This window comes from Neodiprion virginianus, chromosome 7 (assembly GCF_021901495.1).
Source record: "Neodiprion virginianus isolate iyNeoVirg1 chromosome 7, iyNeoVirg1.1, whole genome shotgun sequence".
In the NCBI taxonomy this organism is placed as follows: Eukaryota; Metazoa; Arthropoda; class Insecta; order Hymenoptera; family Diprionidae; genus Neodiprion; species Neodiprion virginianus.
This window is the reverse complement of record NC_060883.1, coordinates 221,567-249,560: the sequence shown is the minus strand read 5'-3', so window position 1 is coordinate 249,560 and position 27,994 is coordinate 221,567. Positions and strand designations below refer to the sequence as shown.

The window sequence follows — 27,994 nt, the reverse complement described above, 5'->3', positions numbered from 1 at the left end:
CAGAAATTGCAGCGAAAAATTACTCCTGGTATTAGGAGAACATCTGAGCCGAGGAGCTTCATCAAAGGTACGCCTTATTCCTGAAAGCCCGTGTCGCATACGTATAAGCGTGGTTGCCTATGATTAGGCGCTTTCACTTGGACTAAGCAACTCGCAGAAATTGCAGCGAAAAATTACTCCTGGTATTAGGAGAACATCTGAGCCGAGGAGCTTGATCAAAGGCACGCCTTATTCCTGAAAGCCCGTGTCGCATACGTATAAGCGTGGTTGCCCATGATTCGGCGCTACCACTTGGACTAAGTAACTCGGAGAAATTGCAGCGAAAAATTACTCCTGGTATCAGGAGAACATCTGAGCCGAGGAGCTCGATCAAAGGCACGCCTTATGCTTGAAAGCCCGTGTCGCATACGTATAAGTTTAGTTGCCTATAATTAGGCGCTTCCACTTAGCTTAGCAAATCGGAGAAATTGCAGCGAAAAATTACTCCTGGTATTAGGAGAACATCTGAGCCGAGGAGCTTGATCGAAGGCACGCCTTATGCCTGGTGGGCGTATCGCGTACATGTAAGTTTGGTTGCCTATAATTAGGCGCTTCCATTTAGACTTATAGTTTTCCAGTAATCAGGAGAAGCGTGCAGAAGGGGTTAGAAAGTAATAAGTCATTATTCACACGTAAACTTATTGGTTTATTTGGAAGGGTTTGCACATCATTTTTTGACGCATATTTCATCATGCAACGTATTATAATATTCTACGTTTCTGTTTTGGTATTGGAAAATTAGTCAAATCAAATCACAGACTGGCGGCCTCGAGCTCATCAGCTTCATACCATGTCCGCAGCCATACGTTGTTGTTTCCAATTTGCCTTGATTTAGGAACTCGTGTATCCACTGCCCGAGATAAGGATCCAATGATTGGGTCAAGTATATCACTACTACTACTACTAAACAAAAATATCGCTCAGAGTCCACGTCCACATGTAAAAGTAATTTCTGTCCTTGTCTCATACTCATTTAATTGTGACAGATCATTTAGTTGCCATATACAGATCTCTTATTTCTATGGGAGAAGTCCCCCATTCAGTACCACATTCGACTCAACGCGGCCTGCCTTCGCCTGACCTCTTTACAATGAAACACCTGTTGACTACATCGCTCGTGTTTATTGGGATATTGTGCAGTTATACAGTACTTTCAATAGTTCCAAACACTAACGCTGATGTGGACAGAACAGCACGCGTAGCGGTGGTAAACTAAAAATAATGTCCAAGTTTGTTGACTGAATAGCTGAATGAAATATAAAGCTAATATACCTGTACTGAAATTCAATATTATCACTTAAAATGAATTTACTATGCCACAGGTAACTGGAAGCAATAAAGGAGTGGGTTTTGCAACTGTAAAAGGGTTGTGTCAACGGTTCAATGGGACTGTTTATCTGACCGCCAGAAGTGTGGTGCGAGGGCAAGCTTCTGTTGAAGAGTTGAGGAAAATTGGCTTACAGCCAAGATTTCATCAACTTGACATTACAGATGACTCGAGTGTCAATGCGTTCAAAACTTATCTTAATGACACACACGGAGGTCTGGATATCCTTGTCAACAATGCCGGTATTTCCTTTAAGGTATAGTTTTGTTACAGATTACATCGGAATTCAAACTACCTTCAGTCCTCAATAATAACAAATTTGAAAACAAATTTTTGCAGGAAAATGCCACCGAACTGTTTTCGGTCCAAGCATCTGAAACTGTGCGAGTTAACTATTTCGGTTTATTAAAAGTTTCTAAGGCTCTATTCCCACTGCTGAGACCCCACGCCAGAGTTGTTCATGTATCCAGTGCATTCGGACGTCTACCTTTAATACCAGGCAGTCAAATCAGGGCTCGATTCTCTAACTCTGAGCTTACGGTGGAAGGACTGAACCAGATTATGAGAGATTTCATAGAGTGCGTTATAAGCAATGAATTGAATAGCAGTCTCATTTGAATCGGAATTTGGCATTAATTCCAATTTTTTTACAGAGCCACAAAAACGAATAATTATCAAGATTCAGGATGGCCAGACAAACCATACGTGGTAAGCAAAGTTGGTGTTTCTGCTTTGACTGGGATTCAACAAAAAGCATTAGACACAGATGCCAGAGAAGACCTCGTAGTTAACGCGGTTCACCCAGGATATGTGAATACCGACATGACCGACCACCTGGGTGTTTTCACTCGCGAAAGGTGATCTCAATCTTCGCTTTATGCTGCACTGTTACCAGAAAACACTGACATTAAAGGAAAATACATCTGGCACGATAACACTCTTGTTGATTGGGCTAATGGTCCCAAACCAGCTGCTTGATCAAACGAATTTTATATTTTTATACATAGAAGTCGTTTGCTCTCTATGAAAGTTTTCCACTTTTTTAAAATAATAAATATACATATACCTTGTGATGCCTTGTAATCTCAATTATCCTTTGAGAAACACTCGAGGTATTACACAACTGACATTACATAATCTCTTATCTACCCGTATTCCTGGCATAAACATCACATAGCTTACTATGTAAACGCTCTTTGATGAGATATAAAACATATTACAGCATTTCACAATAAAACTCGTTGTCTTCTTCATAACCATAGAATATTAACTACTGCAATGAGAAAGTCGTTATAGATCTTGTGCATTTCATCCATGCTTTCTTCTTCCCAACATTATACAATACTTGTACGTTACATATTCTACTTATTCAATTCAGATTGCAATATTCGTATGAACAATAATGCGTCCTAAATGATACCCTTACCATAACTACAGCAAGTCTTGCAACCACGATAAGAGTGAATACGAAAATGGACTAGATTAGCTTTAGCTTAATTCATACTTTATCACGCGTCTCTATCAGTTGAAAGCTGCTCAGGTAGAAATAATTTTCAGAATAAGTAATAACTACTCGTTTATTACTTCAGATGATATAGACAAAATCAATATGCCATCTTCATCCTGTCAATTTAATTTTCAAGCACTGATTAACATACAGTACTAATGTGCTGAACATTAGTCAGCAAACATTTGGATTTCTATCAGAATTGTCTACAGTAACACTGGAGAGAATAACAATGGTCGTCTAGTACGGACCGGGCAAGGGATCATTAATCCAATCAACGATAATATTATTGTGCCAGACGTATTTTCCCTTGATATTCGTATTCTTCGTTAGGAATGCCAGGTATAAGGGAGCTCGTGCACCTCTTTCGGGAGTTAAATGTGCTCTGTGGCTCGTCATGTCCGTCTCGACAAGACCAGGATGTACAGAATTTACAGCGATGTCTTTTCTGGCATCTTCGTCAAACGCCCTTTGTTGAATGCGAGTCAAAGCGGACACAGCCACCTTGCTAGCTGAGTAAACATTGTTGGCCCATCCCAATTCTCTGTGAGTGTTGGTCTGCGCTGCGCTGTAAATGAAATTGGAATGGGGTTGACCTCTGATTTGAATATACGAATTCATCGATGCAACAGTCGCAACTCACTTGATGAGATCCCTCATGATTTGGCTTAGGTCATCCTCAGTGAGCGTCAGACTTGCAAGTCGAGCCTTCAACTCGTCTCCCTGTATTCGCGACAAGTGTCCAGCGCTGCTGCTGAGATTAACAACTCTAGCATGGTCTCTCAGTAGTGGAAACAGTGCCTTGCAAACTCTCACCAAGCCAAAGTAATTCACTTTTATGGTCTCTGATGCTTGGTAAGAAAACGGGTCAAGCGAATTGTGCTGTAAATAGATAATAACTCAATTAGTATCAAGCTTCAAGTAATTTCTATATGTGATTAGATATCTCGGCAGTAGAATGCTCTTTGATCTTACGATTCAGAGCTGCTGGCATTAGTAAGCAAGATAAGCACGTATGAGAGATAATATGGCTAACTATTAAAAGAACTAAAGCTAAAATTCATGAACTGAAAATTGACAGGAGAATTCAAGATCTGATGAAAAGTACATAGTATCAACCTTGAAGGCGATTGCAGCATTGTTAACGAGTACATCGAGTCCTCCATGAATGTCGCTGATATACTGTTTGAACGTGTCGACACTTGAGTCGTCAGTGACGTCAAGTTGATGGAATCTTGGTTGAAGACCAAGTTTTTTGAGCTCTTCAACTGCAGCTTGGCCTTTAGCCTCGTTCCTTGCAGTCAGATAAACTATCCCATCAAATTGCTCGCACAGACCTTTTACAATTTCAAAACCAATCCCTTTGTTCCCGCCAGTTACCTGAATATGCATAAATAAGACAAGATCCAGGATATACGTATGATTAATATAAGGAGTCAAGACTACAAATTAATAACTTACCACAGCTACGCGCGTCATCATGTCACTATTAGCTAATAATCGCAAATTTTTACTTGTTACAAGATGAGAACTGATGTGTAGAAGCTATCTGAAACCACTGACAAGATTCTCTGAGATTACACATAGCGAATTTACGAAGTGATTCATAAAATTGTCAGACTAAATCCACTATCAGTATTTAGAGATAATTGAGGAACTGGGCGACTATTTCTGTGCTGTTTATTCCCTACTTTCACCATTTGAGTTAAAAACAATACAACTGTAATACATAGAAGTGTAGTTCGCAAAGAAACAGAAAATTACACCCTATTGATTAAATATGCAGTGTACTTGACATTCCAGTATAAAGTTTGATAAGTATTCGAAAGTTTGTGGTATATAAACATCAGAAAAAATTAGTAACAATATTAAAATGGAAAATAAAGAAACCTTTATCCATATGAAGTGTAACAATGAAAAATCAACGTGTAATTAGATATAGGGTCATTTATTTGTAACTGAACACAAGACTCGAGTGAGAGACAGAGAAGCTTATGCGAATGCCAGGTGGAACAACTGTGTCAGTCGCACTCGAATTCAGTAATGATTGAATGACCCTGTAGATCTGTTTATTACTATCAGATTTAAGGCACTGATCAACAAATGATATGAATTTGCCTGCCAGACGGTTGCTACCGAGAACTATGGAATGTGCAGACGGATATTCTGATCGGACATTCTCATCTTTACAAGCCAAGTCCACAAGATGAGAACATAAAAAAGAGCAAAGGTCGTTTAATAAGGAGTGGGCAGGGGATCGTTGACCCAGTCGATGATGGTGTTGTCGTGCCAGATATATTTTCCCTTGATGTCGGTATTCTTTGGTAAGAGAGCCAGGTAGATTGGAGCTTGTGCACCCCTCTGAGGTGTCAAGGTTCCCTTGTGGCTTGTCATGTCAGTGTCAACGTATCCAGGGTGCACAGCGTTGACGACGAGATCTTCTCTGGCATCTTTGTCGAATTGTTTTTGTTGAATACGACTCAGAGCAGAAACGGCTACTTTACTAGCCGAATAGGCACTGTTGGCCCATCCTGATTCCTGGTGGGAATTGGTCTTTGCCGCTCTGGAAATGAAGTATCCCTGACAGTTAGACTTCCTTTCCAAATATACCAGCGCACTAATCAATTGGCTAACTCACTCAATAAATTCTCTCATAATCTGGTCTAGCTCATCCTGGGTGAGGTCAGGGTTTGCAAATCGAGCCTTCAATTCAGCTCCCGGTATTCTGGACAGGTGTCCAGCACTGCTGGAAAGATTAACAACTCTGGCGTGGGGTCTGAGCAGCGGAAACAGAGCCTCAGAAACTCTCACCAAACTGAAGTAGTTCACTTTTACGGTCTCGGATGCTTGAATGGAAAATGGATCAGTTGCATCATTCTGTAAACATGTAAAGACAAAATCAGCATCAAGTGAATAGTACCATTGTTACGATATAAGGTATCTGAACAAGAATACCAGCACTAATTTGATGTTCCAGAGCTGTTGGTATTTGTGATTAAAGCAATAATAATAATTTGCCAAGGATCACAGAGCTTGTGTAAGTACGTCTAATATCTATACCACGATACAAGATTTCAAGAAATATAAATCGAGGTGAGAATTTAAAATCAATTTAAAGGTTACGCGATATTGACCTTGAAAGCGATGGCAGCATTGTTAACAAGTACATCGAGGCCTCCATAAGTGTCGCTGAGGTACTTTTTGAAAGTATTGACACTCGAGTCGTCGGTGACATCGAGTTGATGGAATTTCGGCTTGAGACCCTCTTTTTTCAGGTGCTCAACTGCAGCAAGTCCTCTAGCCTCATCCCTTGCGGTAAGGTAAACGACGCCATCAAACTTTCGACAAAGTCCTTTCGCAATGGCAAAACCAATCCCCTTGTTCCCTCCGGTTACCTGTAAACGAGTAGAAACGTATGTAGATGATATGTAATGCACGTTATTCAGCTAGATTGGCGAAGAGTCAATTTCTAGGTTATTAACTCACCACCGCTACACGAGACATCGTATAAAAGCTTGGTAATAATGCTAAACTTTCACTTGCGGTAAGCTTAAAGGCTGCTCAGCACAAATTACTAAATATGCGGCCTATTGAATGACAGATTATTAATTGAACGAGAGAGACAATTCGCGGTAATTTATAGCGGTAAGTGGGCCTGAGGTGAGGTTAGAAAAACCGATGAGCCGCTAATCGATGACCTTGAAAACCATCATTATATGACAACATATACTCACATTAATTCAAGAACCATCCTTGGCTTATCGTTAGCTGATATACCGGGTGATTATTTCGCAACCTCGGCAGTAGGCGTGGCCTAGTTAAAGCAACAGCTCGGATTTTCATCAAATCAGAGAATATGAATCGAGTAGCGGGGCTTCAAACTGGCTAACCCGCACCCGGTTAGAGCTTTTTAAAAAATCATCCTTTAAACAGACACGAATATAACACAGCAAGTCTCGCTCGAAAAACAGTAGATTATTAGAATTTCAGAGAAGCGTTGGAAAGATGTCGCGCATTGCGGTGGTAAGTGAAAAAAAAAAATACTCTACTCTCGTTAAGGAAACAATGAAATGGCAAATAATAGAATGAATATAAAATAAGAATTTCTATCTACCTACGTGGACCGCTGGCTGGTTGTTTTCTTTTTTGATACTTTCAACAGGTAACCGGAGCTAACAAAGGTATTGGGTATGCAATCGTCAAGGGTCTATGCTGTGAGTTTGATGGGGTTGTTTACCTGACATCAAGGAACGAGGAGCGAGGACAAGCCGCTGTTAATAAACTGAAGAAGGATGGTTTCAACCCAAAATTTCATCAGCTAGACATCACGGACGATTCCAGTGTTGAAAGATTTAGAGAATATTTGAAAGAAACCCATGGAGGACTCGACGTTCTTGTAAACAACGGCGGCATATCATTCATGGTACAAAAATACTTGAAATTTCTGTTGGAAAAACAAAATCAAATCACTAGTTATCAATGTTGCACTACATAGAGAAAAAATTTTTAAATTCGCATTGACATCTTTCATTTATTTGTTCAATTACAGACACAGGCATAAAATTTTGTTATCTACTTCTTGATTGCACCATCTTGGAACGAGTTGTGGCGGTGTATAGAACAAAATGTTAGCCGGCTTATCTAATCACAGCCCAACAACGTGTCATCTGATCTTTTGAACTTACCTCCTAGGGCTCTGATTCTAACATAAAACTACTGTGATCTGAATTTCCGAGTAGAGGAAATTATCGGATACTTACTCACGAGATTACTTTTTTTTACCATGATTTGATAGTTTGATGCCCCAGAAACGTTTCCGCAACGAGTAGCCGAGACACTCAGAGTCAACTACTTCGGCCTCCTGAGAATTTGCAAGGCTCTATTTCCACTCCTAAGGCCACACTCCAGGGTTGTTCAGGTGTCCAGCAGTGTTGGGCACTTGTGTAAAATACAGGGAGCTGAGTTGAAGGCTCGGCTTGCTAGTCGCGAACTCACAGAGGAGGAGCTCACACAAATGATGAGGAATTTTGTCGAGTAGGTCGAATCGTCTGAAAACAAAAGTGCGGATTGAACAAAGAAATTAGTAAAAGTCTTTTATTTCCAGCGCAGCAGCAATGAATACTCACAAGGAGGCTGGATGGCCGAATAGTTCATACACGGTGAGCAAAGTCGGCGTTTCTGCGCTGAGTCGCATTCAGCAAAGGGCGTTCGATAAGGATCCTCGTGAAGACATTGTTGTGAATGCGGTTCATCCGGGATCCGTGATCACCGACATGTCTGGCAAGTTGGGAACTATGACACCCGAAAGAGGTGCCCAGGCCCCGCTGTACCTGGCTCTGTTACCAAAGTATACGGAGATCAAGGGAGAATACGTTTGGCATGACAATACTGTCATGGATTGGGTAAACGGCGAAGTAAAAACCTTCAGGCCCGATTCGCCTAATTTATACTGATCTTGAACATGAGGATAGAAAAACATCACCCATAGAATTTGAGCGGTGCTGAAAACTTCATAATTGTTTTATAAAATGGAACAAAACAAAATACAGTTATGCTACATTGAAAGATGTTTCTTTGTTCTTTTATCTCACATTGCGGTTCCCTCAAAATTGAAAAAGAGGAAAAAAATTAAACATCAATTAACATCAATTAACATCAAAGCATTCAAGAGAAATATATAGAGAATACAGATATTATTTCATTTCATACATTTATTATATTAATTATTATTATTGTAACTATTATTATTTTGTGTTTTTACACTACCTATGCACGAAATACATAACAATAATAATGATAATAATAATAGTAATAATAATGATGATGATGATGATTATTGCTCGCCATTCAAATACGGTTTTTTTTAATATATATAATATGCAAATCACCCGCTTCACCCATAGACTAAAATATTATATAACAAACAATGAAAACGTAGGTAACTACTAATAAATACTTAGGAGCGTACAAATTGGTAATACTATCGTATAGCTTCAACATCTTCCTTCGTTTCAATGAACACCCTCTTATTGGTAACGTTTGTGATATTTGACTTAAGTTACAAGGTATGTTGTGCTACGTTATGTTTTATGTATGAGTATGCACGTGAATAGAATGAGAAGATGAGCAGAGACAAGAATCAACAAAGAATGAGAAAACAAAAATGATGAAAAAATAATAATACGCATTTTTAAACATCAGCTTAAAACCGTATCTGATTGGCGGCCGGATTTTCATCCAATAATAATGATAACAATAATGTATACCTTATTTACGCAGTTATATTATAATATATATCAATATCGATTTATCTAGTTTCATTCATTTTGTCAATTACATTAATCAAAATAAAAGTGTAATATAATATAATGATATATAACATAGAATTATTAATGTATATATATACATACATACATACATAGTGTGTATAGATATGTATATATACGTATATATATGCATATATACACACACACTATGTATGTATGTATGTACGTATATATATACACACACGCACACACACACATATTTATATATAATTAATAAACACTTCGATATTAATGCATATTATGGCAACTTAAAAAATATGACTGATGCAAATCGGAGACATTTTCATTTGGATATAAATTTTTTACTCTCCATATAGTGTAGGATTCAATATTTCACCTTCCGTTTTTTCAATTTACCAGCCGAAATAGGCAGGCAAAACTTTTCCGCCTACTACGATACTTATATTATTTTTTTTTTCTCCATATACTTTGTTTCTATAACTATATGACACATGACAGATCTTGAGATTCCTAATGTTGCTACTAGCACTACCACTACCACTACCACTACCACTACCACTACTATTATTATTATTGTTATTATTATTGTTATTATTATTATCATTATCATCATTATTATTATTACAATAGCTATTATTGATATTATTATTAAAAGTATGTATACTGATCACATACAATAATTTATTGGCATGCTCACATTGCTGTGCGGAACGAGCCTGTGCATCCGATCAGACCAGCTGGAATCGAGCAGAGATAGTAGATTAATTATTAGCGCAACTTGTTCTATTTCAGTGATAGAACATACCAGGTATCTGAATCCAGTCAAGGATTAAATCTTGTTCTAGTACTGGTAAGTTAATCACCGCTGCCGATAATATAATGATTGCCTGTATTAAATAAAACCTTCTACAAGTAAAAATCGGAACACAACACAAAGTATTAAAACATTTTTCACGATATTTAAACATAGTTAAGTACATGTGCGATTCAGCTGACTCTGGTCAAGCGGAAGAGACATATTATTTAAGACGAAAGCATTAGAGAAGACAAAATAATCCGAACTAAAGAGCAAACATTTATAATCTAAAAACGTTGATAATTGTAATTATTACACTCTCTTCCGACAACGTTTACTGTGTTTTTATCCCCATATACTAACATTAGTTTTTTATTCATTTTCATTTCATGCATATATTATTATCATCATGTATATTTATAAGCATGTTGTGTGGAAACGAATAGCGACAATTAATTGTAAGTGTCATATCCGAATGAAAATGTCTACAGAAAAGTAGGAATTCCTAATTCCCCCGGTTCATGAATGTGATACGTACATCATTATATATCATGGTACCTAATACGATAATATGGCTTTGTATTCTATATATGACAGTATGGTATATAGTAACGTATAACAGCAGGTATGGGTTGCTTTGTTTTTGCTTTTTTTTTTTTTTGTCTTTTTCCTCTAAATATAATCGTGTGTCTGAGCAAATGAGCATGCGTGAATGTGATGTTATAAGTGTTTTTCTATTGCGTTATGTTTTTGCGCATGTTCTTAATACTTTAACAACTTTCCTTTGTGATTATGTTATATCAATATATATATGTATATATAAATAATATATATTATAAAAAAAAAGGAGAAAAAAAACCCTGGAAAGTTTTGTAATACTTTTTAGTGTTTTCCTTCTTATTTCTCTTAGTAATATACATTAATTTATTATAATATTTATATATAGATGTATATATATAGTTTTTAATTTGCTTTCTTTCACTTAACATAAATAATGAATATAATATGAATAATAGGAAGCGGTTCGTCCATTTATTATAAATCTATTCATATGTGTCGGTCTCTTTTCGTTTAGTTTAGTTCTTTTCATTCCATTTATTTGAACGCTCGAAATATGTTAAAAATATTCATATCCGTGTGCATTATTCTGAAGGAGTAAATTAAAAAATTTTATGCATCGTTGAAAACGATTGGCGATCTTGACAGCTGTTTCCGTGATAATTACAGACCTTTTGAACGAAGAAATATGTTTTGAAATATGATTATACGTCGCAATACGATGAGTACTGACTACGATTTTCTTGGTTAATTTTTTATTTTTTTTTTTTTCAAATTTATTTTCTTTTTCACCCTTCATTCTGCAAGATTCTGATTTATACAACCATCAAATAGGGAATACAACAAACAGTCAGCTAGTTGAAAAGCAAGTTCTTTTAAACGACAAATCATGACGTCTCAATATTTTAAGCCCGTAACAACAAACTGTTTATAATCTCAACTGTAATTGGCAGTGAGTTATTCTTTTAAATTTGTTTCTCTTTCTTGCGAGTTTTTGTTTCATTTTTTTTATTCATTTTTTTTTGGTAATTTTTATTTTAATTTTTTTTGCAACTTTTAAACATTCATTGTATCCATTTATTCCTTCATAACATGTTTTTTTTTCCTGTTGCTTTTTAGATTGTCACCGTGAAGAAGGCGGGCTTTGCGCGCCTCTGTACATGTGTACATACTTTATTCTTATTAACACTAAGAGATAGTTAGAGAGATAGAAAAAGAGTTTAAGGAAGGTAAATGCATGGGAAAAAAGGAAAAAAAAGAAGCGACGGTAAATTATGTTGTCATTATCGTAACAATCAGAGAATATAAATAAATAAATAAATAAATAAAAGGCCAATTAACAGACGTAAGTTTTTTTTTTTTTTTTTTATGCAGGGCGGATTTTTGTCGATAATTTAGCGTACGTTGATTTCATAATTAGGCTTGAAAAGTTTGAAAAAAATTATTTGGCGACGATTAGGAAGGACAGAAGATGAAGCGGTGAACTCGCCCGTTCGTAACACAATATCACAACTTTACAATGGCACGATAATATATCTTTCTTATTTTCTCTTAGTTTTTGTAGTAATAATAATACACAAACATAAGTGCGTGTGATTAAAAATTAATAAATATATATATTTGTTTCGATAATATATACTTATTCCACCAGCAGAATATATGTACCTATATTATTCCTTTGCACTTCTTCTATCCTCTTCCACGACATCAATTTAGTTTAATAATAGTTTTAATAATAGTGCTGTATAGATAGTACAGTATAGTTTAGATATACACGGGTGTTTAATATTAAGGTGGACAGAGTTTGTGTGAAAATTCGCATTATCGCTTATATTATAATATTTACGATGGTAAGGTATTGTGCGACATGAGCATTATCAATTATAGTTCAGTTTAAAAAGTGATGAAGCTCGTTTTAATACGCTGTGTAAAGCCTGTGCCCGAATCAGTTTCGTAGGATTCAAGTATAGTTGTAGTAAATTGAGACGAATGAAAACGAGAGACACGACAAGAAGGAAGAGTAAGAACCAAACGATTGAAGAACAAATAAAAATATTTGGACATTAAAAAAGACTTGAGCATTGACTTGAACATTAAAACTTTGGCTACTTATTGTTTTGTTGAAACTCTCAATTCTTTCTGTATAATATTTTTTCCCTCTGCTGTGCTTTGTTTTCTCTCTTGATCCCTTGTTTCTCTTCACGCAAAAAAACGCCCCATTATTTTCATAATTCCAAATATCACGCACCCTCCGATCAATCCTAGAGAGATTGAGAGACGGAGAGAGGCAGAGAAGAAAGAGAAAATAAGAATATAACAACATAGAAATTTATTCACTGTGGCTTGCTTTAATTTTTTCCCCCTGAATTTGTAGCTTCCGTTTTGAAAATAAATTTCTTAAATATACATTTCTCATAAGTGTTTCATAATTAAGACTATCGTTTTGTTAGGACGCGCGCGTGTTATGTAGAGGAAAATTTATGCTGAGATAAAAAAACATGGAAACGTGTATTCCAAGTTGAGATTCGTGAAAACGATTTAATACTAATACTCGAACGTTATATACCATGTGTACAATATAACCGTGCTTTGTATTTTCTTTCCTGTTTACACTGTCAACTTTTCACACAAGCGAACTGAATAATCAAAGTTAGGCAGATCTAATGTCTACTAGCATTACAGAGCCAATGAATATTATACAACGGGGTACCGATCAGACGATCGATTGATCATACGAAATAATACAAGTAATAAACACAATAGGGATGAAAAATAAAATGAAAAAACGAAAAAAAAAGTAATGGAAACCTAAAACTAACTCGAGAAAAGAGCGAGAGAGAAAGTGAGAGAGGTCCCAATGGGTACGATATAAATAACTAGATAAAAATAATAAATTAAGTATTATAGTATTGTTGAGTTAAAATGACGAATGATACTCTGTCATTATCCGAAAGAGTACGTACATGTACATGTATATACACCGATAATAGCGATTTTGACAAGAATATATCAGGATCATGTAGCGGTTGAAAATCGGTGCTGAACAAAGCCGGTGGTAGATTATTCAATTTTTTTTTGTTGCTTCTTTTCTTCGTTTTTTTTATTTATTTATTTTTTTTGATTAAAGTTTACTCTGGTTTAGACGTTTTTAGAGTCATGCTAAGTGTGATTATACGTCTATAATGTATCTATACGTATGTAGTCGATCAATTAATTAAGTAAGTTTGTCGCATACATGTTTTCCTATATTTTGTGCCGATGGTTGCGTGTTTTGTTGTTGTTGTTGTTGTGTGTTGTGGTGTTATTGGAAGAAGAAGAATAAGAATAATCGTCGTCGACATCAAGATGTTCATCGAACGTCAGAGATGTTAGTTTTGCTTCCAAATATCTTGATCAATTGGTCTTCATAGTCCTCGATATTTCGTTTCATCAATTCCATGCAGGGGCCGAGGAGACGTTCAAAAGCCTCGACGTCCAGAACTGAACAAGTGCGAGAACAGTCAGTCAATTGACAATAAATTGGATGAGAAATAATGATGCGGTAAAGGTGAAAACACAGTAGAAGAGAACAGACTTGAAAAATCGAAATCAGCTTACGATACTTACATGCCAGCTTAACGTTGCCGACCGCGTAAGCTGACGCCGCTCGTGGCTTGTGCGTGACCAGGGCTAACTCACCTAGGTAGCCACCGGCAGGTACGCGGTTGATCTGAAACCAGATTTCGATTATCGTACAGGGAGGAAAAAGGATCAGTAGGTTTTACTCTAATATTTCGCAAACTTGTCATCGTATAACGTTTATAGATTGAATCGGACATTTTCTCACAGCGAGAAGCCAAATTCTGACGTGAATGCCAGGAAGATTTATACGAAAGAACCAAAACGTGTCACACATTTTTGCCAAATATTATAGTAAAATCTGCTCTTTGCTTCGCTTCACGTAATCGAATCGAATTATGCAGAGATATAAAAAAGTAGACTTGTAGAACACTTGGATTTACATGTTTAGACACACATTGATGACAAATATTTGGATTTCACTTACAATGCGGGCAAAATTACGGACGTGTTATACACATTTATTCCGAAAGGATATCAGACAATTGTTTTGTGATATAGCTAGGGAAGACTTCGAAGCGTGGTTCAATCTTACGCCTTTTTGATAGTTATTCGTATTCTACGGATGAACAGCGGATAATTTTACTATAAAATATCAAAAGGGTAGGGAGAGTCGATTTGATCTACTTGTCACGAAATATCAATCATGTGCAAGGATTCTTCCACATATTAAACAGGTATATTCAACAATATGCGAGAGTATCTATACGACAACAGGGGTTCTCCTCATACCTCGATTACATTTGTGGGAATGCCCTGTTTCCCATCCAGTGACAATATAAAAATAATTATTAAGTGAGTCAAGGAGAAATGAATGTACACTAATTTACTGCACCAAGAAATATAGCAAGATTATCACATTGTTTTGTGTAAACAACTAATGTTTGTTCCATGGGATAAGCTTGACAAAGTCAACGCTTTCCTTGCATAGTTTGAAAAAGCTTAGAATTAACCATAAGAAAGAAAGAATAGAAGCAAAGAATCAGACTCTAAGCGATAAACAGATGAGTAAACATCGTTGTCGGCGATGAGGTAAGAAAAACTGTACAAAGAAGATGAAGAAAGAAAGATAGAGACACTCACAAGAGTAAACAAAAGTATAATAGCTTTGCCAAGCATAGTATATAAATAGTTTAACGCCTCATTAGTTTTAGTGTGATAATGTCAAGCGTAAATATCTATATGTAGACGTGTGTATCACTTTCTTGAGTAAACTGAAAATACATATAAATATATACGTAAATAAATATGTACTGTTATAAGAAAGCAAAGAGAGAAAAGATTTAAACTGTTGTAAAGTTTACTTCTTACCTCAACTTCTCTACCGTTATCACCGAGAATAGTAATTTTGACCACGCCGTCCTCAACGAAATACATTCCATCAGCGATGTCGCCTTGCTTTATTATAAGCTCGCCATCGGCAAAGTGTTTTGGCGCCAGAGCATCGGCCAGGTTCATGCGTTCATAATTCTACAGATTTTTAATTGGTGAAAAGAATTAGGATTGAGTTTGCTCGACACGTTCATTGAATTTTCAATAAAGTTAAATTGATCGAATACAAACCTCGAGCGACTTGAGCATGGGAACTTTATTGATCAGATCCTCGTACATCTTGCGTTTCTTGTACGCAGACTTTAGCAGGATTCGTCGGAAGGTCTGCCTGTCCATCGCCCACAGGGTACCAGGAGTGATGGCCTTGATCGTCGCCGCCCTTGGCATGTTGTAGAGCAGTGCCAATTCGCCGAAGGCACCGCTGTTGTCATAGGTGTGTATCAGGACATCAGCACCTGACGGATCCTTGACGTAAACCTCAAATTTACCCCTGCGGGGAGACAAAAACAGGGGCAATAATTAATTTGTTAGAATTTGTGAGACCACCAACTATCGGTAAATACAATCCTGGTGTCAATATTTTGATGATTCTCATCTCAAAAGTGTTCTTCGAAATCGATTCGATCCCTTGGGGATTGTTTATTGAAAAATACATGTCATGTATGAATACAGCATGTGTTTACTCACTTTTCGATGACATAGAAATTATCGCCGTCGTCCCCTTGCCGTATTATATAATCACCGGTTTCGACCGTTTTCTCAAACATCGCGTCCAGCACGTCGGCCATTTGTTCCTGAAAATGTTCAAATTATTATTAACAATAGTTGACCATGTTCCGTTTGTTTCTTTCCTCTAATTTAAATACATGTCGTTTCCAATCAGTCGAGTGACGGATGTAACAAGGTAAGAGGATAACAAGTGTTGAAGTGGAAAGAGGCGGCCGAGGATGCGCGAGAATATTGCTGACGTAAGGTAGCCTCGACATCGTAAGGGGATACCAAGGCATAGCCGGAGCTTTTCGCAATCCTTAGGGGTGAGTGAATTAACAAGCGAGAAGAACCAGGCTGGTAGAAATTCTGGTCATTTAAGAGGGATTTTACCAAGCTTCTAAACATATTCCAGCTACTTCGCCAGGAGGGAAAAGTTGCGGATGGGGGTGCTTGATTGGATGGATGATGATGATGATGATGATGGTGATGATAATGATGATGATGATGATGATGACGAGGAGCGGGGGGAGGAAGACGAATTTCGGTCTTCACCGCAGGGTTCTCGACATCACCCTTAATGTTCTTTTCCTCCGTTCCCGCCTCCACATCCTTATCCTCGTTTATATCATGATCAAGGTTATGATTTTACTTTGTGCCTTATACATACCTATAATATTACACACAGTAATGACGTTGGGAAAGGTGGGACTCTATCATCTGCATCCGTGAGTGTACGTGTATACACTAGAGTGGCCCTTAAAAGGGTCATTTTTGAATTTCGACCGGCTCGCACCCCAAATCGGCTCCAGATAATGAAAAAATAATTCCCTAATTTTTTCAGTTTCTTGTCTCGACTCTATCCCGTAACCCAAAGAGGGTGGAATCCATTCGATCCTTTCAAGGGCACATAAAATTTACCGAACAGATTCAGATGAAATTTGGTATAGGGGGGTTTTTCTTAGGTCGCTGATTACAAATCTGAACTCGAAATTACAAAATCCAAAATGGTGGATCCAATATGGCGATATCAATTGACTTTGGGGTTTTGGTCCATCATAATGGATCCGCCACTCTTAATTTTCAAATTATGAGTTCAGATTCGTCATCAGCGACCCAAAAACCTCCCCGCACCAAATTTCATCTCAATCCGTTCGTTGGATTTGATGTGCCCCTGAAAGGGTTGAAAAAGGAAATCCGCCCTTTTTCGGGCACGGGTTAGAGTTGAGATGAAAATCTAAAAAAATGAGGGAATTATTTTTGAATTATGTGGATCCGAAATGGGGGGCGAGCTGGTCGAAATTCAAAAATGACCTTTTTAAAGACCACCCTAATATACACATACGAGACACACCATTTACGCAAATATTATACAGTATACAATACATATCTCACTGACAATTATCGTGACAGCGATATTGTCCAACGCTATCGCTTTTATTGTCATTATTATACATAGATAAGACGAGCCAAAGAATTTCCCCAACATTTGTAAACCGTACAAATAATTAATACAATAAAAAAAATTAGTACAATAAAAAAAATGCGATGCCATCTTGCACAGAAGTGTTCAGGCACCCCGATAACACAAACAACAACAACAGGCAGTATCGATATCGAGTATTATATGGGTATACATCGTCCGTCGAAGAGGGGCAAATTCTCATAGTCAGTTGCGGTTTCAGGGTTTCAGGATTAACGCGGTATAGAGGTAAACATTGGACTCGAACCTTTCGACTCTGCTCACAGCTTTGGAAAGTTCGTTGCAAACTTGACAATAATTTTAACGCAACCCCAACCGCTGCAAACTTGTACCAAACATTATGATACATGGAAGAAGGAAAAAACGAAAGTTTGAAAGTGCCAAAAGAAAGAAAACCGCTTTTCACATTCCCCTGTCTTCTTTCTTCACCCTCTTGAATTATAACCGCGCGGTTTGCGGGATTCGACCGAAAAGCCTGTCTATGTAAAGTCTTCGTGACCGTACTTAAACGCGGATAAAATCAGATAATTCAAAACGCAAATTTTTGTATAATAATATAACAGAAATATTTAACTCGTCGAAGTACGTGTACGATAATACAAGAGTATCGTCATTTTGATTTCCCCGGTGCGCGGAAAGACCTTTGACCTTACGACCGTTATATAGGGCTATAGGAGGGAATAACGACTAAACGTAGGGTATATGCGTCATGAAGTCGAACTTACACATAGGTTTAAATACACATACGCGATGAATTATATACCTATTTGTACAATATAGGGGTATGCATGCATACCAATACAAGGCACCTGTAATATTAGGGCGATCAAAATGTCGAGTGGTTCGCAGGCGGTGTGTGCGGGGTTGGCATTATAAGATCCCGTACACATACACACATACGTGACACGTAAGCGAGTCCGAAACTAAGATGAGGGGGGAGAGAGAGTGGGAGAGGGAGAGGGAGAGAAAGAGAAACTGTTTCATTGATCGTGAATTAAAGAGCCGCGTCGAGGATGAACGGGGTTGGCTGACTGGTTGAACAGGGAAACGACATTAACGCCATGCCTATACTCGAGAAATACGACAAAGGGATAAATATTCAAACAAATACACACCGTCATTATACCCCCAATACCTATAACTCCGAGCGGTACGAGACTTGTCGATGATACAAAAGACCGTCTGTCGTAATATATAAAACATGTGATCTCCCTGAACGGGGTGATCGGGGGTTGTTTCATTAATGAGTCTCTTTCCGCGGATTCAAAGGGTGCGTTCCGAAATTAACTGGCAGCGTTAAAAACTCCCTGGGGCAGAAAATAGAGGTAGACGCGAACTCGACAGAGCAAGAGATCCCTACATGAAAAATCCGACAGTCTCTGTCGGGTCTCTGTCGAATTTTTTATGAAAGATTGTTGACAAAACTGGGAGTTAATATCGGAACCATAGACTTATTATGATCAGAACCCGCCCAAAGACGACAGGAATAGGACGTTAATATAGTGGAAACAATTAATCATCGTTTCAGTATATGCAACATGACACGAGTAACGTATGTACGAAGGTTTACGATTGCGACGAGTGTGAATTTTGCGCCTAGTGTAATCACAGTTCACACGAATTGCGATCGTCAACTTTTTGCCCGAGCCGCACACGATAGTTTTCATAACACCTAAATGAAAAATGGTGGGATTTTTCGCGGTAGTTTTTCGAGACGCGAATGGTGAATTTCTTCTCCCTAGGGACGAAAGTGATCTCCCAAGGGCGGAATGCGAAGCAATTGTGTGCTGCGCAGGCGCGACACCATCTTTACAACGCTGTGAGATGAAATAGACTACTTTGGTCCCGCTAAACTGCTACGCAAAGCTCCACTTTTCACTCTGAGGATGAAGTTAGTTAGCGTATAACTAAACATGGAAGAGAAAAAGAAAAATCACTATTGTGCAATATCGTAGTGACATTGAAGTGACTTGAAGTTATAAAAATCTAAACTTCATTTGCCATATTATATAATTTACTGTATTTCAGAAATTTCTAGAAATATTACGAAATACGGGGGTTTTCCGAAACATGAATCGTTAAAATAACGTGACTAACTTAAGCCTCATCTTTTCGCGCACGTATGATAAAAAGTACCATATATACCTGACGAGGATGTAAATAATTATGCATGCAGAATGGTAGAATGTATTCCTTCTTCCTTACCTTGTCGAGGGCCCGGAAAAGCAGGATGGTCTTAACGCTTTCACCCAACCTAAGCCGCTGCTGATCGCTCTTCGGATGCACCATCTGAAACAAGAGGGTTCAATCGATGTTATCTTAAAAAGCTTGAGTGATCAGGCAAATGATGAAACTGTAACGTGTATACGTGTACAGAAGGTAGAAAAAGATAGACAGACAGAGAGGGATCTCGCAACCTCAGATACTGTGTCGACTAGGTGTGTACAAGTATGTACAACGATACTCGGTTCAAGAGGAGAAACGACGATGACGATGACAACCGAGAGACACAAATGAACGTCGCTCGACGAAGATCGAGGGTTTTAAACGGACTCTTCACATACACAACAGCAAAATCGGTTCCCTTCCTTTCTTCCTTTATTTATGCGTTAGTACGTATAAATTATATCCGTGAGACGGAGAAAGAGAAAGAGATTGATTTTTTAAAAAGAAAAAAATTCGGTCAACATGCGTGATACGTGTTTGTCGACGAAAAAATTGAAGAAAAAATAAAATGGTAATCGGGTCAAGCTCAAAGCCCTACGCGTGATTGCATTCGTGTTGTAGTACCTGGACAGTACCTACAATACCTTGTCCTGCTGCTGCTGTTGGACGACGATACGAGGATCCGGATCTGTGTTTTGTTTTTTCATCGCTATACCCTTTTTTTTGCATGCCCCCCCCCCCCCCCCTCGCCGCGACTTTCAGACTCGCCAATTCATCCTTTTTCTCCTTCCTTTTTGACCCTCCTACCGCCGTTTCTTGCAGCAAGGATACGTATCTCGTCTGACCGTGAAGGAATCGTGAGTTATAGCGTCGCTTGCGAGTGAAGCAAAAAAACGAAAAACACAAAAAAGTAAAAAAAAAAAACACAATAAGAGAATAAAAAAAAAAGAAAAAATGCCGGAATGGAACAGATAAAATCAACATAAAAGAATATATGAATCAAAGCGGATAAGTAATGAGAGCTGCACGCAGCGTGTACGACGGTGATAAAGTATACGTGTTATATTACGTTATAAGTATATGTATGTATATAGTGTATTTTTTTTTTTGTTCTTGTCTGTTTCTCGTTATAATTGGGATGCCGAAATAATAACATCTCTTGATGTGCACGGCGAAATCGTTAGGACCATACATTTTTTGATCGATCGCCATCGCGGTTATCAAGAAATAAAATCTCTATGCATAAGGTATATAACATAGTAACTACATATACAGGATTATTTTTCGTTGTTAATCCGATTTCGTTTCTCTTTCTCGCTCCATAGGTATAATAATACTTTTCATCCTCAATAAAAAGTAAATAAAAGAAGTGAAAGAGGAAAAACAACAAATTCCGAAAGGATGATCATCGTCACATGATATCATTATACTTATACACAAGTGTTGTATGTACAATATGAGTATAAAATACCATAGGTATTGGAAAGTAGAAAAAGAAATGAAGCGTCGATTGTTGTTTGATTTGATTAAATTCCATCGATTGGTTCATAATTTCGCAACAGCAAAAAATAATATGTATGTATATATGGGAATACGATCGAGACTGCGTCGCCGCTCCTCGCGCACCTGCGGGTATGTAGATACGACAGTCGTCTGACCCTTGCTGTCGCGGTGCTTGTACAGGTTCGATATCTGTGATCGGAATCAATGACAGACGTTGTCTGGTAGGGTTTTCCACTTTCCTACTCCTCAACCTCGTCCGCATGGATGAACGCGCGAGGTTAGACCTCGTGTAACGCAGAGGTGGTGGTGGTGTGTGTGCGCGTGTTCGTAAGACGCATGCGTATTCACGTGTAAATGTAGGATGCGGTAGGTTGTAGCAACAGCAGGAGGGCATGCTATAAATCGCGTGGAACCTGTGTGCACAACCAGCAACAGCAACAACAGTCGGCAAAGCTTGGTAGAAACTGGGTCGTCGACGACTTCCATAACATATTGCATGTAAAGTCCGAAGGCGTAGCAAATTTCTGTAGATTCGCCAATATATGGATACAAATCAGTGCTGTTCTATTAATCGATTAACAGTTTTTTTCGATTGATCGATTAATCGACGCTTTCGGTTAATCCTTCTTCCAATTAATCGATTAATCGATTAATCGAGTTATCGAAATTGCTTCATAATAATTCCCAGGTCAATTGGTACATACCTACGCATAGAAATGGTTCATTAATCGAAAGACTCAATTAATCGAAATTGCCGATTAGTCGATTAATCGCACAGCACTACTACAACTATAATATAATATACGCATGAACCGCATTTTCTCTTTTCCGCCAAATCTCAACCGTGACACGCCTTGCGTTTTCAAATTTTCAAATAATAATAATAATAAAGCTAACGACGTATAAACGAGAGGCACAAATTTTGGAGTATAGATATTTAGATGTATTGTTATATAAGCTATGTTACAGAATCAACGGACTTTTCGCCGCAGCTGCTGCAGTGCAGGACGGGTGACGTCTCTGTGGCTCCTCTCGGCGTGTGTGCCGTTCTTTCGCATCGATAGTCAAAGTACCTTTTTCACTCATGCCTACACACGTTATGTATACCTATGGTATACCGATAATACCCGTAACGGTGCCTATGTATCATCATATTGTGTCTTATCGATGCATGATAAAATGCATTATACATATAATACATGTATGTACGTACAAGCATCATACGATGCATAAATCTAACGATCATAATTATTATATTTTCCAAACAAGTATCTATAATGAGCATAGGGAGTGCGATCTGATTCGCGGAATAACGGTAAATCAGCGTATAAATTAGTTACTCGATATGCTTGAATTGATTGGTAAACCGTTGACGGTTAAGAAATGATTTGAAAAGTCGTAAAAGAGAAGATGAAGAAAAATTAAACCGAAAAAGAAAAAAAAAACACAACTGCAACAAATCGAAATTTGACATCCAACCGCACGAAAATCATAATTGTTGGACACAAATTAGGTATCATGTACAATAATTGAAAGTAAAATGGATGGACGGTCTTGAAGAGCAGAAATCGCACGATTGTGCGATGACTAGGTTATTAAAGTGACGGTGAAAAAAAATGTGAAATATGGTGAATTTATGTCAGAACGAACAGAGTTCATGTCATGTGCGACACTCCGAATAGCTGTCGATGATCACCATTGTTTCACTTATATGTCCCGTAAGGTCTACGCTAACTGATCAATAATTCAGCTCACGTTCGGAGAGCGTCGTCGTCGTCGAGCTGATGGTAATCTACCTGCCCTCCCTTCTTTTCTTTCTTACATTTTTCGTAAGTAATTATATATAGACGATATTAAATAAAACCCTCTTTCTAAAATAATCGGTGTGCCAAGAAAGGGGAGCACGAAGAATCAACAGGTTCCAAAATTATACTATTCCGCATGTATTACAGAGACCTGAGAGATTTCAAATTAAATTTCAAAACGTATTCGGTCAATTTTAATATTTCAGTCAATTTTTATTATACGCAATAATTGATTAAAGTTAAAATTAAAATAAAAAAACCGCACGTTTGCGAGGTAAATTATAGCCTACAATTGCACCGAATAATGGAAATGGAAAGTAAGATTTTTCAATCCGTCACATCGCCTCGGCCTTAATGATTTTCAATTTCTGGGAAAAGCAGCAGAACGCCGATAAGAATGCGGTATCAATAGGTTATATATATATACTCTATTTAATATAGAGATATGTATATACGGCAGAATATTTATATGGAGGCTCGTCGGTTTACCACAGAATTGTGTGTGTGTGTGTGCGCGCTGCTTCTCTTCGACGGAAATCGATAGACTCTCTTTCCGTGACGTCACACAACAGCCCCCGCCCCTTCCACGGTCTCACTCTCTCTCTCTCTCTCTCTTTCACGTTCACTCGATCCGACATTACAATTTTTATCAAGACGTAATTACCTATTTTTTCCCCACATAAGCGGCCGGCTCTTAACGTTTTCTGCGGTACCTACAACGTTGCAGAAACTAGATACGAATAAATACGATAACGCATCGTATGATTCACGAGATTGTACTAAATTTGCATTCGCATACCTATAAATCTATGGAAGGTATATTTGAAAGAAGAGAGAAGGACTCGGTCATACTTCTTATGTATGTATAATCAACTATAACCGGATATTGTATAATGGTTTCTTGCAAGCAGAATGAAGTACATACCTACATACCTATCAAACGTATAATGCAGCGTTGCGTACACTTGGTCGCAGTGATAATGACACAGCTAATTTTGTTCGACGAGTCCGTTACGTTGGCAAAACCGGCTGAGCCCGCAGCGCCGCGTTTCGATCGGTAATTCAAAAATAGCTCCAATTTTGTTCAGATTTTTATTTCAACTCTAACCCGTGCCGCCAGAGGTTCATTTCCCCATTTGACTCTTTTCAAGGGTACAGTAAGTCTACCAAACGGATTTTGATGAAATCCGATGATGGGGGATTTCTCGGGTCGCTGATTACGAATCTGTACTCGAAATTTCGAAATTCAAAATAACCGATCCAATACGGCAATACCAAGGGACTGTTGGGATGTTTGTTCACCATGTTGGGTCCGCGATACTGATTTTCGAAATTTCGAGTACAGATTCGTAATCACTATACATACAGTATGTGTATATAGTTGCAGAGTGAGCGATGGACGAATATGAAGAAATTTTAAAACTGATAGGAGGATCTTCGATCATTACCTATCCGTCATTTTCACTTTCAGCTTATACCGCTTATACATATTATACATATAATCGAAGGCAGCCAGGATTTGAGAGGACGTATTTTATTCGTACCTTGATGCCTTCCTCATCTTCATCCTCCTCCGGGTTGTAAGTCTCTGCGAAAACACTCTTCCTTCTCGTCGCGAACCTCGCCACCGGTGGTTCTGTAACAATATATCAAACAAAATCGAGAATATTAGAATATTAGAAAAGCAGATAATTATCATTTGGCTAACTAACAATAAAAATATATTGATATTATTGTATGTAAGATAAAAGACGGGTGTTGGTTGACAAAAAAAAAAAAAAAAAAAATCAAGGATCTCATCCTAGAAGATGATGATGATGATATCACTCGAAACTCCTCGTATATTATAATCTACACACAAATATACACCAGAGCCGTGATTTTTTTTTCTTGCTTAGATTCCGAAACTAGTTTAGTTTTTATAATTATTTTTACTTCGTGCATCGGGTAAAAATAAACTTCATAACGAGCAATTTTACTGTCATTTTGCGCGGTGTCTTCGTCGTTTACATTAATTTTCTCCGACAGTATGTATACATGCATATACATATACATGTACATCTATGTATACAATATTAATATATACCTATATATCGCAAATGCGTAATATTCCGAGTTTCCACTCCGTGAAACGCAATGGAGTATTTTTAAAATTTTCTCCATCTTTTACTTTTCCTTGAAACGTATTTCGCATAGCCTATTTCTGGCTGATATTTCAGCTGAGAAAAATTAAATTACTCATACTAATACCGTGTGTATATGCATACGCATACGTTGTGTAATAACACAAAAGTATGTGGGTCGCATATACATATACACATATATATGTATGCTTATATAACAGCAGTCGTGGAAAATTTTCACACGATCGAATTAAAAGATATTTGCAACTAATTTAGTCATGCGGCGCTTCCGTGTATACTATATAATCTGTGACCTGATTTTTCTCTCTCCTTGCAAATATTATACACATTGTATTGTAGATATAGATAGGAATATATTCTCCGTGTTCACGTATATTTTCTATCCTCTTATACATAAATATATACCTACAGGTATGTATTATACATCTACGTTGCATTATATTATATTACATTATCCGTATACACAACGGAGGCATCGTGCTGTCCATGCATATAGGTATATGCCGCGTTATCACGCAGAATACATAAATTTATAACTTATTTAAATGAAAACTGGGATTGGAGCGATTATGCTACATCATAATATTCAAGTATGTGTATGTACCATCGTCGTCATATTCCCAGGCTCGGAGATTCATTTGTTTATTATTAGGAGCCGCTATCATCGTCATACTGTCTTTTACAATTAACACGTGTTTGTTATCTTATTTACTGCAGGTACACAGTGCACGCGCGTTTTCTATGGCATGCGGTTATATAGAATATTATACGCAGATAGTTGCACTTCACCTTTGGGTGTTATTGTTGTTGTTATAGTGAAGGTTTGAAAAATCCTTGTATAATTATTTAGCGATTTTATCGCGTTAGAAGAAAAAAAAGCAAAAACAACAACTTTCACCACGCATACTTTGTAATGTAAATTATATATTCATCGATGATACGCATTGGTATATACGAGTCGCTCACTTGTACCCGCAACACACTGGCAAAACACCGATCATGGTACAAGGTGTTGAAGAAATCGTTCAGATCATTATAATTTTGTTACACTGCATACGGCGTACGAGGTGTGTGCGTCTTTTTTTTTTCACCTCTAACGAAATTCTGTTTATTATTGTTGTTATTATTATTTACAGCTTCTTCTCATTATCTTTTATTGCTCTTCTCATTCTCCTACATTGTACGATGTCGTGTTGTGATAATTTTTAAAGCTTATTTTTTAATTCGAATTACAAAGAACAACGGTGTATGTATAGTATATAACGGGGAAATAAACACTGTAGACAAAAGTTTGAAACGCGTATGTTGTAACATTAGCGATAGAGAGAAAAAAAAGAAAAAGATGACATAACAATTACACAGGACCTGAGCGTAATTGGAAACAGCCCGATTATCGTCGCAAAGGTTCCGCAATGCAAACTGATTAGTGAGAGGGCGAGAAAAATAGAGGGGGGGAGCACGTGAAGTCATGTGTACCGAATAATTAGAGTTACATGTATCACGTAGGTGTGTGTAATCACGCTGTATATGAATTTATAATACGTGAACTAAACATCGTGTGATAATAATAACCAGATAAAAGTTTATATACACGGTTGATTACAGGTATGTGTATAGATAAATAAATATATGTATGTAATATATGTATGTATGTATGTCTGCATACAACGCAAACGCGAGAAAGGCAAATAACGAATTGCGGTGCAGTTTGTAAGTTGCGACACGCGGGCGAGTTGTGATAAAAGTTTGATAAACGTTGTTTTTACCGTCATCAAATGCGGTAAGTTATACATATAATAATATGCTGCAACAATGTTGCTCGGGAACGTACAATTTCTCGCAAAATGTTTTTGACTCGACAAAATTGCGTTTGAAAGTTATAAGGAAAAGATAAAATTAATAGAATAATTGTCGTTGAATCAACGAACACCTAATGTACTTTATAAATATACTGTATATATTATACTTTGAAACTACAATACCTGCTAGTTATTTTTTTTTTATTCCTGTTTATTTCACCTATACTGTACAATAAAGTATGCGGATAATTACACGAACGACGCGAACTCTGCTCACTCACTCGCCCGCAAGTATAACCACCGTACGGTGGATTTTATACTCTTACAAAAATGAGTGTTCATTCTTATCTTTCAGCGATATGACGCGTTTTACCCGATATATGCACGCACACACACGCACACACATATACATTTTGTTATTATCAACCAGTCAATCAGTCAGTCAGTCAGTCAGTCAGTCAAATATTGTTGATTCAATTGTAGATATCGTTAATCATAATGTATATGTATGTACATGTATGCCCAGGTGGCATGTGTGTACAAATATAGTCGATTGCACGAGAAGCGCGCGTATAATTATCATCGTCGAAAATAGTAACACATTACACGTGTTACGTGTGTAAGCTTACGTATGCGCACGCATACAATACGAAATGCCCTCGAGGAATAACGTGCAAAACTGCGAGAGTTTTTCATATTACACAATATACATGTATATACATACGTACATCCCCTAATTTTTTTTACCACTCCATTTCAATCATTTCCCCGAACACTTTAATCAGACCTGGTCTCTACCTATGACAATATACTCATCCCTCGACGAAGTATACGAGGCAAAAGATTCGTCGTGATCTTTCGCATGACAGATAAGAGAGAAGACGAAAAGAAACAAAGAGCCGTAAGGTTGAAAATTAAAAAA

General features: G+C 37.5%; 5 protein-coding genes and 1 long non-coding RNA gene across 7 annotated transcripts in view; 3 read left to right on the top strand and 3 right to left on the bottom strand.

Moving 5' to 3' along the window:
* Positions 1–656: 656 nt before the first annotated feature.
* Positions 657–2,751, top strand: LOC124309148 (carbonyl reductase [NADPH] 3-like). Its single transcript, XM_046772475.1, has 4 exons — positions 657–1,246; positions 1,362–1,622; positions 1,706–1,944; positions 2,020–2,751. Exons 1-4 carry the CDS (start codon positions 1,061–1,063, stop codon positions 2,225–2,227), a joined length of 894 nt encoding a protein of 297 aa, XP_046628431.1. The 5' UTR covers positions 657–1,060; the 3' UTR covers positions 2,228–2,751.
* Positions 2,752–2,925: 174 nt separating this feature from the next.
* LOC124309152 (carbonyl reductase [NADPH] 3-like) lies at positions 2,926–4,473 on the bottom strand. Its single transcript, XM_046772480.1, has 4 exons — positions 4,335–4,473; positions 3,993–4,253; positions 3,517–3,755; positions 2,926–3,441 (listed from the first exon to the last, which is right to left on the bottom strand). Exons 1-4 carry the CDS (start codon positions 4,353–4,355, stop codon positions 3,114–3,116), a joined length of 849 nt encoding a protein of 282 aa, XP_046628436.1. The 5' UTR covers positions 4,356–4,473; the 3' UTR covers positions 2,926–3,113.
* Positions 3,745–5,080, top strand: LOC124309166 (uncharacterized). The gene is made up of 2 exons (XR_006909188.1): positions 3,745–3,869; positions 3,955–5,080. It is a non-coding gene; the product is annotated as an uncharacterized LOC124309166 (long non-coding RNA).
* Positions 4,537–6,562, bottom strand: LOC124309153 (carbonyl reductase [NADPH] 3-like). Its single transcript, XM_046772481.1, has 4 exons — positions 6,360–6,562; positions 6,008–6,268; positions 5,512–5,750; positions 4,537–5,436 (listed from the first exon to the last, which is right to left on the bottom strand). Exons 1-4 carry the CDS (start codon positions 6,375–6,377, stop codon positions 5,109–5,111), a joined length of 846 nt encoding a protein of 281 aa, XP_046628437.1. The 5' UTR covers positions 6,378–6,562; the 3' UTR covers positions 4,537–5,108.
* Positions 6,563–6,688: 126 nt separating this feature from the next.
* On the top strand, positions 6,689–8,438 carry LOC124309150 (carbonyl reductase [NADPH] 1-like). The gene is made up of 4 exons (XM_046772478.1): positions 6,689–6,896; positions 7,036–7,296; positions 7,669–7,907; positions 7,978–8,438. The coding sequence occupies exons 1-4, from the start codon at positions 6,879–6,881 to the stop codon at positions 8,324–8,326; spliced, it is 867 nt and encodes a 288-aa protein (XP_046628434.1). The 5' UTR covers positions 6,689–6,878; the 3' UTR covers positions 8,327–8,438.
* A 2,756-nt stretch (positions 8,439–11,194) lies between these two features.
* LOC124309145 (cAMP-dependent protein kinase type II regulatory subunit) overlaps positions 11,195–27,994 on the bottom strand; it is a 29,001-nt gene continuing 12,201 nt past the window's right edge. The window contains exons 1-8 of one of the 2 annotated variants that reach the window (XM_046772470.1): positions 25,878–26,105; positions 24,674–24,765; positions 19,861–19,944; positions 16,152–16,258; positions 15,696–15,954; positions 15,444–15,602; positions 14,121–14,223; positions 11,195–13,994 (exon numbers count right to left, since the gene is read on the bottom strand). In XM_046772470.1, coding sequence (XP_046628426.1) covers positions 13,864–13,994; positions 14,121–14,223; positions 15,444–15,602; positions 15,696–15,954; positions 16,152–16,258; positions 19,861–19,944; positions 24,674–24,765; positions 25,878–25,944 — 1,002 coding nt within the window. In that variant the 5' untranslated portion in view covers positions 25,945–26,105 and the 3' untranslated portion in view covers positions 11,195–13,863. Of the gene's footprint in view, positions 13,995–14,120; positions 14,224–15,443; positions 15,603–15,695; positions 15,955–16,151; positions 16,259–19,860; positions 19,945–24,673; positions 24,766–25,877; positions 26,106–27,994 lie in introns of those variants that run through there. The other variant, XM_046772468.1, reaches the window with a different exon arrangement.